Source organism: Anoplopoma fimbria, chromosome 3, assembly GCF_027596085.1.
Source record: "Anoplopoma fimbria isolate UVic2021 breed Golden Eagle Sablefish chromosome 3, Afim_UVic_2022, whole genome shotgun sequence".
Lineage (NCBI taxonomy): Eukaryota > Metazoa > Chordata > Actinopteri > Perciformes > Anoplopomatidae > Anoplopoma > Anoplopoma fimbria.
Window position 1 is genome coordinate 8674932 of NC_072451.1, and position 15661 is coordinate 8690592.

The 15661-nt window shown below is 40.1% G+C and overlaps 1 protein-coding gene across 1 annotated transcript in view; it reads right to left on the reverse strand.

The window, feature by feature from the left end:
* LOC129111819 (xenotropic and polytropic retrovirus receptor 1 homolog) overlaps positions 1 to 15661 on the reverse strand; it is a 42885-nt gene that overhangs the window by 5870 nt on the left and 21354 nt on the right. Inside the window, exons 3-12 of the mRNA XM_054623943.1 lie at positions 9376 to 9477; positions 8990 to 9213; positions 7722 to 7871; positions 7550 to 7633; positions 6632 to 6713; positions 5303 to 5392; positions 4952 to 5049; positions 4651 to 4830; positions 1256 to 1421; positions 963 to 1157 (exon numbers count right to left, since the gene is read on the reverse strand). Coding sequence (XP_054479918.1) covers positions 963 to 1157; positions 1256 to 1421; positions 4651 to 4830; positions 4952 to 5049; positions 5303 to 5392; positions 6632 to 6713; positions 7550 to 7633; positions 7722 to 7871; positions 8990 to 9213; positions 9376 to 9477 — 1371 coding nt within the window. The remainder of the gene's footprint in view (positions 1 to 962; positions 1158 to 1255; positions 1422 to 4650; positions 4831 to 4951; positions 5050 to 5302; positions 5393 to 6631; positions 6714 to 7549; positions 7634 to 7721; positions 7872 to 8989; positions 9214 to 9375; positions 9478 to 15661) is intronic.

Genomic DNA, 15661 nt, shown 5'->3' on the forward strand with positions numbered 1-15661 from the left:
ACCTACAACATTAAAGGAGACAATCAGAGAAGATTGTCTATTACTATATAGTTATTCTTCATGCTTGTTATTGGTGCACTGGGGCGGATACCGCCCGAAATCAGACTCATTAATCTCCTTCAGCTCAGATTTCAGCAGGGCCTCCGGCTGGTCCAGCCGCAGACAGACCCAGATCTTGCTTTGCTGCAGCCCTCAACCTGCAGTCAGAGCTCCAAAGGGAGGAGGAGAGCTCTGCAACCGGCAGCAGCAGCTCCTCCTCCGACCAGGAGCAGGAGGGACGGGAGGCACAGGAGAACCAGAACTGGGACTGACAGTTGCAGACCGTCAGACCCTGCTTCAGGAAAATAAGAGGTTTTCTAAAGGGACTGTGGTGCTTTGAAACATTCCCACTTTTGTCTGCAGGGACCACCAAAATCAACACAGAAATGAAAGTTGCTCAGAGGAGCTTGTACATAACAGGAGAAGCTGCTTTATACTAAATTACAGTGGCCAAACAGAAGAACTTAAGCCTTCCAGGGAAATAAAGAAAATCATTCTTGAAAGAAATATCACGTTGCTGTCCGACTGTTTAGTTATTTTTCTTCTGATGGTCTCTGGCAGAATTTCTAGTAGCTAACTGGAATGGACATCCTGTGGAAAAAAACTTTTCTAGTTGTGACTGTGAATCTTGTTTTTCAGGTTGGGGAGCATGACAGGACTTTTGTTGTACAATAAGCAGAGTTTATCAAGACAATAGGTAAACGGCGAGGAGGTGAAAACAGTAAAACAGTAATAGATCAGAACACAGGGAGACATCTCACTAATTATGGAAAAAATATGAAATGACAGGGAAGATAAGTAATAAATGTCTGTTTGACATGAAGGCCTGGTGCCACCTGTAACAGATATTCCAATAAAGGAGTATGTCTAAGCTTTGCCCTCTGCACATTGAATACAACAAAGATGTGTAATATCCATTCTACCTTTATGTGTACTGTATAGGGCAGCGAAGGTGACAACAAAGAAGGAAGTGGAGTATTTCCCTGCGTTAACCAGGTGAGGGAAGGCCCGTTTGGTGTCGCGGTAACGTCGGAGACACTGCACGAATCGGAACCAAGCAGGAAGACACTGGATCACCGCACGGACGCCATAGGAGTAGGAATTACACACATCTTTACCTGCAGAGAATGGCACGCAAATAGTGTGGTCATGACAAGGTGTAAGGTCCATCATCAGTGGATCAGAGTCTTTACAGCCTTTAACTGTTCAGTCTCACCTTTACTGCTGATAAGTCCATCATGTTTTTTCCAGTCCAGTTCAAAACTGTAGAAACAGATCATGTACTCCAAATCCATCAGAACCACACCAAGAGAGTTTAACTGGTCAGCCAGCCAGAAGTCGGCAAAGCCAACATGATGAAACGGAGCCGTCACCACCCGAAACTGTCAAAGAAAGGGTCAGAGGACAGTGTCAGAGATCCAGATTTATATTGTCTAGCTTACATGTCAATGGCATCGCTGAGAGTTGGAGATGGGCTACAACTGTATGCTGACGATACCGTTTTATTTGTGGCTACAAAACACCTACTGTTGCTGCAGCCAAACTAACAAACTGCTTCGGCAAGGTGGCACACTGGTGACAAAAAAAGTGTTTTTGTCAATCAGAAAGCGACAGTATAGGACTGTAAGTAACTTGGCATTGTTTTGGACTCTAAGCTAAGGTTTGACAAACACATAAAAAAAGTTATGAAAATCTGTTAGGGCTTATCGCAAACCATCTACTATCTCAAATCAGACACTCCTTACTATTCAATACAGCGCATTAAACCAATAAAATCCCTTTACAACTAAGCTAACAGACCAAAAGGATTTCATCATTTCAATATTCAAAGTATAATCTTCTCAGTTATGACAGTTTCATCAATTACTCCAACCTCACACTTAAATGTCTCCACCATATAGCTCCACCCCATTTCAACTGCCATAACTAGACTTCCCTACACTGCCACTAACACATGAAGTATAGCAGAAGGAAATTGCAGAGCTGTAAGACTTTCTCTGCACAGACTGCATTCTCAAATACAGGCTCAACCATCTGAAAATCCCTACCAACCAGCTCAAAGCATACCTAAGATCTTTAAACATTTTCTACAACAGTCAAGTCCTTGTTAAAACTTGGCTAGAACTGTAAACATGACCCCAACTAGTATAGTAATAGTCATTATTTATGTACTAGAAATTTTTTGCATTCTGTTTTGTTGTTTCATTTGTCTGTTTGAATGTTTGTCTATGTGTTGCAATGGATGGCTGTTTGTGTTTTTGGGTAATCATATGCACGGATTTTAAGATTTTAAACTGGAACATGAACTTTTAATGATAACTTGAACTTGAATAATAAACGACGACTTGCAAAACTAGCAGATATGTTAAAAAATTACAAATGATACATTGAGATATTTTTTGGTGAATATTTTATATAAAAAGAAAAAAGATGTTTGCATATGTATTCACCAGCCATGTCAAGTTTACACATGTGAGAAATATTGAGGACACAATTTGCTTACAATTGGCCTCGACCTGTGCAATATTATAACATCTCCTAATAGTAAATAAGTTAATTAAATACGTTATTAAGCTGAAGGACCAGTCTTTGGTCTTTAGACCAGTCTAAAGAGCATTCTAAAGAAGTTAGAGATAAATTAATAGATATATACAAATTAGGAATGGGCCACAAAATTCATGGGCTGGTGGCCATTGAGAAGCCTTCACTTAAATAAGAACATATCAAAGAACATCTGGAGTCTGCCAGAGTACAACAGTGACCCAGCTGAGATGTGGGACTAGGTTTTGCTGTCAGAACCTGCTCTAGGTTCTTTAGGAGAAAGTGCACCTTTCAGCAGGACAATGACCCTACTGTCTACAAACAAAGTCAAAGTCCAGATCTCAGTCCAAACAAGAATCTGTGGCACTATTTGAAAATTCCACAAGCGTCATTTCTACTGAACCTGATTAAGCTGGAGCAAATCTACCAGGAGTGATGTGGAAAGATCTCTCCCTGACAGATACTTAGCCAAACTATCAAAAGCTATTTATGCAGCAGAAGGTGGCTTTGCCAAGTTCTGATGTTTAGGGGTTGCAGTGTTTCCCACAGGATTTTGTGAGACTATGGTTGGCGGACCTCGAAGCCTCTAGGGGGGTCCAGGGACAAGCTTCACTAAAGGAACAGTGTGTACATTTCAAAGTAAAATGCATCAATCAGGTGCGCTTTGAGAGCAAATGGATTAGGCTAGATCTAAGAACAACTTGTAAGCAATGTTGTGTCTCACTCTAGCAGTGTGGGAATGTAACCAAGAAAATGTTGACTACTTAAATACAAATTTGAGGTACTTGTACTGTACTTGAATATTTCCAATTTATGTAATTTATACTTCTATTCTACTACATTTCAGAGGGAAATATTTTTCTTTCAACTTGAGCATATTATTTGGACAATATTAGTTACTAGTTGGGCTACTTTGCAGATTCTGATTCCTAATACAAAATATTAATCAACTAATAAACCATAATGTATTACTTAGTAGTATATAACCTAATTATTAAACATATAAACTAGTTAAAATGAGCTCCACCTTTACCAGCTGTAACAATGGTGATTGAAACATATTATTTGAAATGGGGGCTTTCTGCATAATGAGTTTAACATTTATTTTGATGCAAATACTTTTGTACTTTTACTTAAGTTAGATTTTGGATGCAGGACTGTTATTTTTAAACAGAGTTTCTTTACACGTCGCTCTTGTAAATAATACAATCATAAACACATTGGTTGTATGGATGTGAAGGGTCATGACAGCAAAAAAGCCACACTAACAAAGCATGATAAACGAGACTGGTTCCGTGTTTCAGACGGGTCCGGTGGGTTGTCTACATCACTACAGATCACCCGGCCAACGCGCCACAAACAGGGGGCTCTCCCTCCTGGAGGGAGAGGGGGGGGCGCAGCGAGCACTAAGTTAATGGCCCCTGGGAATCAGCTAAGTCCGGCCGAGTGGTGCTGAAAATCTGACATGGCCGGAGCTGCGAGCAAATTTCCCTTTCCATGCCGAACTAGAGCTACATAGGAAATGCTTTTAGTTCATTATGGAACTGTGGAAGGGCAAAGTTGGCCTTGGCAGACTGCCACAGTCTAGGTAATTAATGGAAAACACTGGAATTGAATACTTATGCATGCAGCACTTTTCAGTTTTTAACTTTCTTGAAAAATGTCTGCTGAAAAATATATATTTCTTTGGCTTCAAAAAATTACTGTTAGAGAATATGAGACTGCAATAAAAACACTGAATGGAAAACATATGTCTAGGTATAATTTGTAATTCATATAAACTTGATACATTTAGGGGGATTGCATGCTTTTGCAAGCCACTGTATGTAGTGCTGAAACAATGAATCAATTATTTGGACTTTTGGATTTAAACTTATTATGGACAAAAAATGAATATTTATTATGACTTATAGCTGTACTGCCTCCTGCTCAGCCAAAATACTCGACTTAGATGCAAAATAGAGCAACTTTTTTTTTCCTGAAACGTCATTAAAGATGAACAGTGGTGACAAATATTTTACAGAGAAAACAAGCAGAAAGACTGTATCATTTGTAATTGAGTGATGATACCAAGAGTTTGAGCAGCCAGAAGCGTGACTTGTAGTAGCAGGTCTTGAAGGGGTTGATGAGGAAGAGGAGGAAGAGGCCGTAGAGAGCAAGAGGGTTAGCCTGCATTGGTACCAGGATGCTATCACTGAAGAGACAGGACAGCAGGCTGACGCACCACAGCACCCCCAACAGACCTGCAATCTGCACACACACGATAGAAATGCTCATGGTTACAACGGTATAATTTGCATCTCACTTTGCGGGCCTTGAGCCATATTTTGTGTTATTTTTGACACAATGTTTGCATGTGTGTGCTTTGGACCTCAAAGAGATGTTGATGTGACAGGTTGTTTCTGGGGTTGAGTTCAAAAATGAGTACATGGTTAACTCCAGCCTGCCTCCAGCCGTAGGTGTTGATGCCTGGAAGATAAAAGCAGTGGGACTGATAAGGGACTGACTCACATTTCTGTGCCCTTTGGACAGGAAATCATTCAAGCTTAGGTGGAAGGTTAACTTAGGTAATATTGGGGTAATATTAGACTTGTTTTCCTACCTTCAACAGAAACTTGACAACCAACTTAGCATCATATCACGTTTGTGTGTGTGTGTGTGTGTGTGTGTGTGTGTGTGTGTGTGTGTGTGTGTGTGTGTGTGTGTGTGTGTGTGTGTGTACCTAACAGGAAGAGGAATTCTATTAACAGGAAGCCTCCTCTGTAGATCCTGACCATAGGCCAAATATTAGCACTACGGATCACCACAGCTCCTAGTGACAGGTAGAGAGACATGGAAAAAGAGAATGATGAATGGACAGAAAGAGACAAGGAAAAATGATAAAAGTGTACAACCAGGGAAGAGAATGAGAACACTTACATCTGATCATTCAGTGCCAACTTATAAACTACTCTACAAGGCAGAAGCACCATGGTAAACATACCTTGCTGAATTAAAATCATAATGTGTGTAGCAGATTGTTTAAGTCACCACAAATATATACATTTTTTTTATCTAGTCACATAGTTTAAAAACATAGTTTAAAGTAACTGTACCATTGAGAGTGATACTTTGTTGAGTAAAGTTTTTCCGGAACCACCTATTGTTTCTTTTAGATGCTCCGCTGTGCTAAAGGACAAGTTCATGCATTCATATCTTTCTGCAGATCAAAAAACTAACACATTTTTTAACCAAGCCATGTTGTTTCCGCAAACAGGAAGTGATAGGTTGACTTTTTTTGCACAAATCAAACAAATGGAAAGTAATAAACAGACGCCTTTATGCAGATTTCTTTAGTTTTTGTTTGTTGTTTCATCCATTGTACTCTTTCATCAGTGTTTCGATTTGACCTAAGTTCGTCTTGCTTTTGTTGGGCCACACTGTTGGGCTTTCTGTAGTTATATTGCCCTGCTTTTTCTTTGCTTTGTCGGTCAAAGCTCTTTGTCACCTTTGTTTTTAAAAAGGTGCTATACAACTAAAGTTATTATTATTATAGATTAAAAAAGAAAATGAAACAATATCCCAAATGCGAAAGACATAAATAGGTTATGATATTTTTATATAAGTAATGAAAAATACATCTAATTTTAACCCTGAAACTAGAGTGTGTTCACTGCTAAGTACTGTATATTTCTGGTCTGAACACTAAACTACAAATCCTACTAAGGGACTGAAGGGACTGCCTCTGATCGGTTAGTACTTGCTGATTGGGTTGGTTAGGTTTAGGCATGCAGAGTTAGACTGGTTAGGGTAAGAATATCGGGGTAAGAATATCAGGGTAAGAATATCGGGGTAAGAATATCGGGGTAAGAATATCGGGGTAAGCCACTCAGAGGCAGAGTAGGGCGGGTCATGCCTTCACCATACTGAATTATGGTAGGTTATTTTCCAGGAAGTAGCGAAGTCACTAGATGATTAAAGGTTTCAGAACTATAATCTGAGCAATATTCTAAGATGCACAACTTCTTTTATGATTGTTTGAGAATTGTATGTGTGTGTATATATGCGTTACCTGTAATGACCACAGTGACTAGTAAGACAAGGAATACGCCGCAGTACAGCCCGACTCTAAAGGTGGTCCACGCAGGAGCAGGCTGCAAGCAGACAGAGAAACACAGGCAACCTCAGAGCAGGATAACAGTAACGTGTATTGAAATTGTAAGTGCCATTTTGTTATTGTTTGGTTTTGGTATACCTCCCACCACTTAGATATGAGGTTAACATAAACAGTGGGGTTACTTGATACAGGTGTTGCTGACTGGGAGAAGCAGACGGTTCACGGTCATTCAAAATGATGGACTTGCAAGACATGTCAAATAACTGGGCCATCCTTCAACATCAATGTGGTTCTCTGAGCTTGTTGTTCAGTAAACAATCAAACTTTTAATGAAACTACACTTACAAATTGTTCTTAATGTAGGTGTCATACAAGTGATAAAAAAAACAACATTAGTAACATCAAAGTAAAGTCAGTAAAGGCAAATCAGAAAGATGTAACATTGTCTTTTTGTGTGGCTAAAGTCTTAATGCTGCTCTTATTATTATTATTGTGTCATCATATAGACCATGATATTATATAAAATAACCTAATAATAAATCTTTTTTGGCGATTTAATTTTGCAACAAAAAATAAACAAAGAGACGGTGGAGAGATGGTTTCTGTCAGAAAAGCCATCTTGAGGTATTTATAATAATCAGATTTAAAAAAAAAAAAAATTTGGACAACATCTGGTTAGTAACTTTGTCAACAACAGCCTGTGGGTTAAAGTTTGATAACAGGTGCATGGGCCTTTGGTTTTTTCATCCTTCACAAAAGCAGAATACTGTGTGTGTGTGTGTGTGTGTGTGTGTGTGTGTGTGTGTGTGTGTGTGTGTGTGTGTGTGTGTGTGTGTGTGTGTGTGTGTGTGTGTGTGTGTGAGAGAGAGTGACCTGTGCAGCTCCCAGGGGAGGTACCCTCAGCCTCTTCATGGCCCTCTGCCTGTCACCACCTTCCAACTCTGTAGTGACCAATGCCTGAAAGACACAGATAGAGAATTTTGAATATTGATATCTTCCTAATTGATAACAGCCGATATATTGATGTCTGTTAAGTGTTTCTTACCTCAGTCTCAGAGATGAGCTGAGTGATTTTTTTGCACGTGTAAAATGGAGCCACTTCAACGTGGACCACCCTCCAGTCGGCCCCCCTCGACGTTTCCAAAATCTTATCATGCTTCTTCAGGATCTTCCTGAAACCTGTGAAGTTCAGGTTCTACAGAGGCACCGACAGGGGGGAGAGAGAGAGAGAGAGAGAGAGAGAGAGAGAGAGAGAGAGAGAGAGAGAAAAAGGTGTTTAATGAAGGAATCAAACCTGTCAAAACCAGCTGATGAAACACATCTGATGAAAGATGAAAATCTATAAATTACTGAAATATGGCAAGTGTTGTACAGCTGTGTTAAGTGGCTGAACCAGTTAGATAAAAATCAAATCAATTTCATTTAACTATACAAGACACACAAGTCACATCATTTGCATATTATAAACTAGTAAACATGTATATACATTTGATATCTTTGTATCGTTTTTTTAACACGTCAGATACCCTGACCATTCCAATAGACATAAATTGAATTGACCGTTTTACCCATGGCTGATTTGTTAGGTTCATTCAAGTACAGTTTTGGATTCTAAGTCCTACTTTTCTTATCTGCCCTAAAAATCTCTCTCTATACTTAATTATGAATATTCGGGTGGAACTGGTTAGAACCGCTGTAGGACTATGAGTCAACCTTTGAGAAAAATGAATTTGTGGTTAACGGTTATTATGTTGTTTATGCTTTATGAACTTTATAAAGACATATTTTACCTAATTTTACAGTGCCAGGGCTAACAAATGAAAAGTTGCCTCCTAGGCCAACTTTGGCTTATTTCCCCAGTGAAATTAACTAATAAAATAAACGGTCTTCATTAGTGGTGCCACCAATCTCCAAATCCAAGATTTAGTTTGACTTTCAATTTAAAAAGGTCACAAATTGATTTAAGATGATTTAAACATGATTTTTCTGCACTGACGGCTATGCCATTGTAAGATGATGGAGTCTTGATTCATTAGGATCAACAAATCATTGGTTTTAAGCCTTTTAACGGTCATTTATATTTTCAAGTCTTTCAATATTGTTTAATTTAAATAATCTAATAAATATGTAATAACAACTTATTTCACCACTCAGTTGGGAACAAACTATTAAACAACAAAAAGATGATCCACTCGATGGCAGGAGGTTTCTTAACAACGGTTTTCCCCGATTTGAGATTTTGAATTTAAGACATTTGTTTTTCTTTGTGTGCATATCTACTGTCAGATGAAGATTGAGTGTGTGAATATGCACCTGATAGTTCTGCAGCAGTATGAGGCTGAGGTAGAACTCGGAGAAGGCCAGCTGCAGGTCCTTTATGTTTCTGTGTTTGCATCGCTCCTGCTGTGACAGGGCGAACACTGTCTTCCTCCTCCTCAGGTTTTGCCCGTTAGCCCAGCTCTCCCTCTGGGCGTCCAACGATGACTGCAGCTCGTTCTGCAGCGTGGCGAAACGCCGCTGAGCCTCAGCCAGCTTTTCTGGAGGGAAAAGACACAAAGACAATTTCAAAGATAGAAAGCCTCTGAGGATAACAAGCACAAAGAACTGTCAGAGGGACAGTATCTAAATGAGTGACAACTAGCTCTTAAGTGTATGACTGTGTGAGTGTATAGAGCAGTGGTCGTAGTTGTAGTCATTACCAGAGTAGAAGGTGTTGATCTTGGCCAGCTCTTTTTCGCATGTCTGGAAGAACTTCTCCTCAAACTTGGCATAGTACCTCTTAACTGTATCCTCGTCTGTGACTGCAACAAGATAGGAGTTGTTACATTAGTGTACCTTCATAAAACAGAGTGAAGACTCTTTGTCTCACGGCACTGATTAATCCACCTTAATGCAGCAGAATGTAGATAGAAAATGACCTGGAGGGAGAAAAAGGGCAGCAAAGGCAGAACAAGAAGGACAAATGTGGATGGAGGAGTGTTGAGTGTATAATTCCATGTTTTGTGCATCAAAGCCCCGTAGTGTCCTGCTCTGACCAGCAGAGGGAGCAGTGAGACAGCAGCAGGGCGTCCAGCTAGGACAACAGTTTTCAAAAGCTGGGTTCTCTGTTGTTTCTGTGTACAATTTCATTTTAACCCTCATCTTAGGACTGATATTTTCATTCTTCTAATGTATATAGATCAAAGGTTAATGCAGTTCACATACAACCGTTTTTAAATACTAAATACTACAAATATTACAATGTTTTTCTCTTTGACTAACCACATAAATAGTCTGGAGATGCCAACACATCAAATGTCAACTTCTTTGCACATTGATTTGTTCACCTGACATAGAAGCAGTGGTTCGGTCCCCACTGTCCGTACGTCAAAGGGTCTCTGAGCGAGACATTGAACCCAAAGTTGCTCTCCGGGCGCTTTACAGCAGCCCACTGCTCCTAAAAACGCTCAGGATGAGTTAAATGCGGAGGTCTCATTTCATGTATGTACACGATCTTTTTGACTTGTACAAAGTTTAACCCAAAACGATGGCTTTGATTAAAATAAAGTTTAAGTTTAAGGGCTCTTTCTGTGACTTGTACAAAGTTGAACCCAAAACGATGGCTTTAGACTGTGTTACAACAACAAGGGTGTGTGTTTACTGCATGTCACACTGTGTGAGACGAGTCTAATGAAATGTTGGTTGCAAGCTATATCAGACTGTATGGCAGTTTTAGGATTTCAGACTGTACAATGAATGCGTGGTGAATTGTGTTGCTACAATGTTGCTACATTAGCTTCACTAGTTCACTCTTTTGCTTCAAAAAAATACAGCAAAACAAAAACAAGCCACGGCCATAGTGCTGTTCTTTTGATTCATCCCTTTGGTTTGTGTGTTGTTTATCTTTTAAATAAAGAGTCGCACCAGCCTGTATATTGTGTGCCATCCCACGTCGTATTGTGATTGGTCGGTTTGTAGATGTGGGTCGTAGCCGCTGTCACATTGTGAGAATTTGTCAGAAATATTGCAACAGGCCGTCTTTGGTCAACAAAGCTCCAAATTAATTTTTTCGTGGACCTGTTCCACTGCATCTAGGACCAAGTTACTCTCATGATTGGTAATTTTCGTCATTTTCGTTTTCGAAAGCCCAGCATTGACAGTTTAAAAGGGGCATTAAGTGGGACATTTGAAAAGAAGGAAGGTGTTCTTAATGTCACTTCTATCATTCCCAGTAAAAAAGTTTTTCTGTGAAATATATTATCATTATCGATCCTGACAAAAGAGCTGACATTAATGCTCTTTTTCTGTGAAACCTGATCTGTATAAAATCAATAACTAGTACACTACTCAACAAAAGTGGAAACCGCACAGTCATGGTCCTGTTGTGGACCCTAAAGGGGTCACAGCAGCAGCTCAGTCACATGGCTTCTTCACAGCTTTATCACTTACAGATAAACAGCTATTCACTAGAGCCTTCTGTTGTCTGTCAAGAAATCTATAATCTATAACACAAGTTCATAAGGAAAAAGAGGGGGGCAAGTTCTCCGTGTTTTAGGATTGTTTTCCAAAAGTGTCATAGCATGCCATGTGACAGCATCTGGTTTGTACTTGTTTTGTGTTTTGGAGATTAGGATGATATCAATGTTATATTTACTTGTATCCGAAATACTTAAGTTTAATTCCCGTTCCTCCCATTAAGTCAAATGTTTTTTTATACAGTTTTACCAAAACAGAGTCCTGTAATTTCCCCCAAAAAGGACCCAGAGAACCTGTGTGTCCGACCACTAACTTGTACCCACTGTCACGTCAACAACAAGCAAACAACAGAGCAGGCAGGTGGTTTTGAGTCAGACTCTGCAGACTCAGTGATTCACTGGGTTTCAGACTGGCTGCTTTTAGACAAGACACCAAATTAACTAAATTGGAGTGTCCCAACCACGACACCCCCACCCCCACCCCCTCCCCCTCTCTCACCAGTGCACAAACAGCTACCACGGTCAGACTTCGGTAATCTCCTTATCCTTTTTTGGCCTGATTCTGCTCTTTTCTCTGCATGTCCCGGCTCATGTCATGATGATTATTATCATTATTATCATTATGACATGTCTGTCTTTCTGTAAAAGGCTATACTTTCCATTTGACAATTGATGTTTTTTAACTCTATTTTTCAGCAACACCCTGCTTTACTCTCACACAGTTAAGACATTTACACAGCCAGTCAACAGCCATCAGGGCTCTGTGTCTTGCTCAAAGGCACTGTTCAGTTCAGCGATTAGAGGGAGAGCAGCAATACATGTCATTTAGAGATCGGTTCACCCGTGTTACAAAATTACATAATTCCTCTCTTACCTCTAATGGTAATTAGCATTTTCTTTTTCAGGTTAAGATAACTTATTCTCTAAGAATTCTGCATCCGCTCCAATACAACAGACGTACATGGAATCTCATATGTTGTGTTCAAAGCATTCAAAAGGGACCTTTTCTCTCTCTGGCAACATCTTCTTACAGTGTCCCCATTACTGTGGATAACACACAGAACATACAATCAACATTATTAGGAACTGTTGGTTCTGGTGAAAGTAGTTCCGAGTAAACTGTTCACAGTGGAGTAAATGGAGATAAAAAGTTTAGAGATGGACATTTCTAGGGCTTGCCCCTGATAATCGATGAGTCGGCCCATATTTTGACCCCTTAGTCGACTTCATATTCTTTAAATCGATAACGTTGCGGTAACACATTGAGGACAGTCGGTCCCGGTCAGACAGTCTGGCCTGGAGCAGGAGGCCCTGTTCCTCCCCACATGGAGAGATGGCGCACTGAGCACCACAACCCGAGGGGCTGCTGTAAAGCTCCCGTCTAGAGCCGCGAGGCCACCTTCAGCCAGGGCCTTACCAAGCTGGTCGGGGTGCACGCCCAGGGAGGAAATGTGCTTGGTGAGGGCCAGTCAGCATTAATAAAAAGGAGCCCACAAGGGGATCCTCCCACACCGAGAGGCCGTCCCTAACCCGCCGAGTTGAATCCCCCAGGCAGACTGCTTGGACCCCACCCGTTAAATAGAGTACGAAACTGGCAAGGTGCACTTGACTACGTTAAAGTAGTTGAAATCATCACTGTAAATTATGCCAATAGATTTATTTTGATTGCCAAATGGTCTACATGAAAAATAAAAATGGTCCAATCTTCGTATCAAACGGCCTAATCTGATGCCAATCAAAACGTTCTGATTCCCAGTCCTACAAGTTTCACAATTTAGCCATAAAAAACTAAACTGTCTGCATAGATACAATCACAGGTCAATGAGAAAAAGTGTTTTCTGTCATTTGGTCAAAACCAAACCTTTAAATATGACATTCTCAGCCAGTAAATCTCTTTCGTTCATACTATTACTGTGCCGCTATAAACAAAAGACAAATCAAGAAGTGCAAATTTGGATGCTGCTCCATCCTCTTGTGCATTCATACACACACAGACACAGTCAAATTCATAAACACTTGACCCCCATGGCTAAATGGAAAAGGAACTCTCTGCTGAGGCCAATGATGCCTCCCACAAGTGTCGACGAGGAACCGTAAATGAGCTACAAGAGCCCTCTCGTGTCTTAAGAACAGGGGGCAGGCCTGTCTCTCACAAATAAAAGAGAAACTTTACATTTCACACTAAATTAAATCAATCAACTGTGTTTCTTTAATCATGTGGTTAACACAATCAAGCCAATGTGTCTAAACCCTGCATCACCAACTGGATTATAATTTGTCAAAACTTAAAAATGCACAAATTGAACCTTGCCCACAACCAAATGCTACAAAGTCTATGTCTCAAGAACAAAACTCTGGTCCGCCTGCGTCCGTTCCCCATTGTTTTTCAGCTGGAAGACAAGTCGCAGAAGAATGCCTAAAATAAACTGAAGGGGAAAAAGAAACACCAGCAGTCAGTGTGAGAAAAAACAGTCGGATGGATTTAGTCATTAGCCAGGAGATGGGAATGGAACAACCTGTGAATCACAGTAAGTAGCAACATGTGACTGATGACTTCTGTATATAACATAGAGCCATTTATAGGGATTATGTTGGACTCATTGGCCATGCCGCAAATTAGTCAGCACAGCTTTGGATGATAAAAATGTCTTGGGTTTGCAGGTTTTTGGTCATAAAGTAGTGGACAAATCAAACTTCCACCTTGATGATGGTGCTAGAGGATCCTGAAGGGAACATGAATGCCTGTGCCATATTTAATGGCAATCAACTCAATAGTCCTTGAGACATTTCACTCAGAACCACGAATGTCAAACTCCTGATGGCTAGAAAAGTGGAAGTGAAGGTAGCATGGCTAATCCATGGAAATGGTATGATAGTGGGAGTCTTTGAGAGGCAATTTGAGGAGCACTCCCAATGACCTATCAGATCCTCTATCTCTGTGTCTGGGCTTTCAAACACATCCAACTTGTAAATCTGACCAGCATTTACTTCCATCTTCAAACTCTAATGCAACCTCAAATTGAAATGATTACGGTCGGCCAGTAAGTTCAGCAGCACACAGCTTCTGCTCAGCTGTCACAGCAGCAGCAGCTCGCACTACACCAGAAAAAAAAAAAAAAGGTCCCACTGATGACCATATTGGCCCGAGATTGGAGAAGCAATGGTTTACCGACTATTGTAATAGCAGGGACCACCCCAAAACGTTTGGTGCGCCCACTTCTGTCCCCAATGGTAGGTAGTAAAATCAAATTCCGTAAGAAAGACTGACGTGTGTGAAGATTGATAGAAAATTACAATGGTGTTTACATGAAAATTATGGTGTAAAAACTAGCCAGCAACTAAATAACTACGTCATCATAGTGGCTTTTCTGTAAGACAAGTAGTCAGTACAGTGTCTACAATCACTGAGTGGAACGAACGAGTAGAGAGAAGTTTCCTAGTTACATAATGCTGTCAGATCAGGACAGTTAAGTGTCCCTTTTACATTTTATGATGAAGCTCTAATCCAATACAAAATATTAAACATAACATAGATTCAAAATGTTGAGACAATGCCAGATTTTAACTGGCATCGTCTTCTATAAATAATATTGCGATTTGATTAATTGCTTAAGGTGTCATTTAAACTGCTAGTGTCTTTTTTTTTTTTTTTTTTTAATAGCACCACAGGGGCCAAACAAAAGTAAAAAATAAAACAAAATCTACAAATATAGGCTTACATGTGGATGAAAAGCTTTACTAAAACCATTTTTGATAAAAGTGTGGATCAGTTTCACAAGCTGCAGTCCCAATGAATAGGTTAGATGAAGAGCTGCAAAGGCTGTGAGCTGCAGGGAGTTTTGGGTGAACTCAAACCTTCATGTCATCAAGGTTACCAACAACTTTTGGTCACACAGAAAAACTAGCTAACACTGTGCTGCATTACAGGCTCTGACCACAATTACTGACACTGCTGGCCTACTGCATGGAAATTCTGAATAGACCCAGACACAGAAAACGACCATTAAACAGATCAAACTGATGTGATGGGGGACACACAAACAGTTTCCAACATTGTTAGTTAATTCTCTGATTAATCAAATTCAAAAAGTGATTACAGATCATCAATGTAGTCTCACACGGACCAATAGAATATTTTGAAATGCTGTATGGCGTGCTGTCCTAGTATTGTGAAACAATACAGGTACTAGTGTAGACAGACAAGCTGACGTTTCACTCATTTTCTACTAGTCTGATTCTGTCTGTTCCCAGGGAAAGTTTGAGCGGCAGAAAACCATGAACAAACACAGCAAAACACATGCCATCAGATCGATAAGCATCTGGCAGATCTACATATACGGTGCATGCAGTTCTATGAGCCTTATGCACGGGTTTAGGTTTGACATGAGTGGTAGGGTTTGCGTCTTTTTTTGATGCTCTGGTAAAAGCTCTACTTTACAAATTATATTGTTTTTTTGCGGCTGATCATGCTTTTCTCAGCTTAAGTGCTGTACGTCATATTCTTACTGAAAACAGGCCCCTTTGGTGGTGA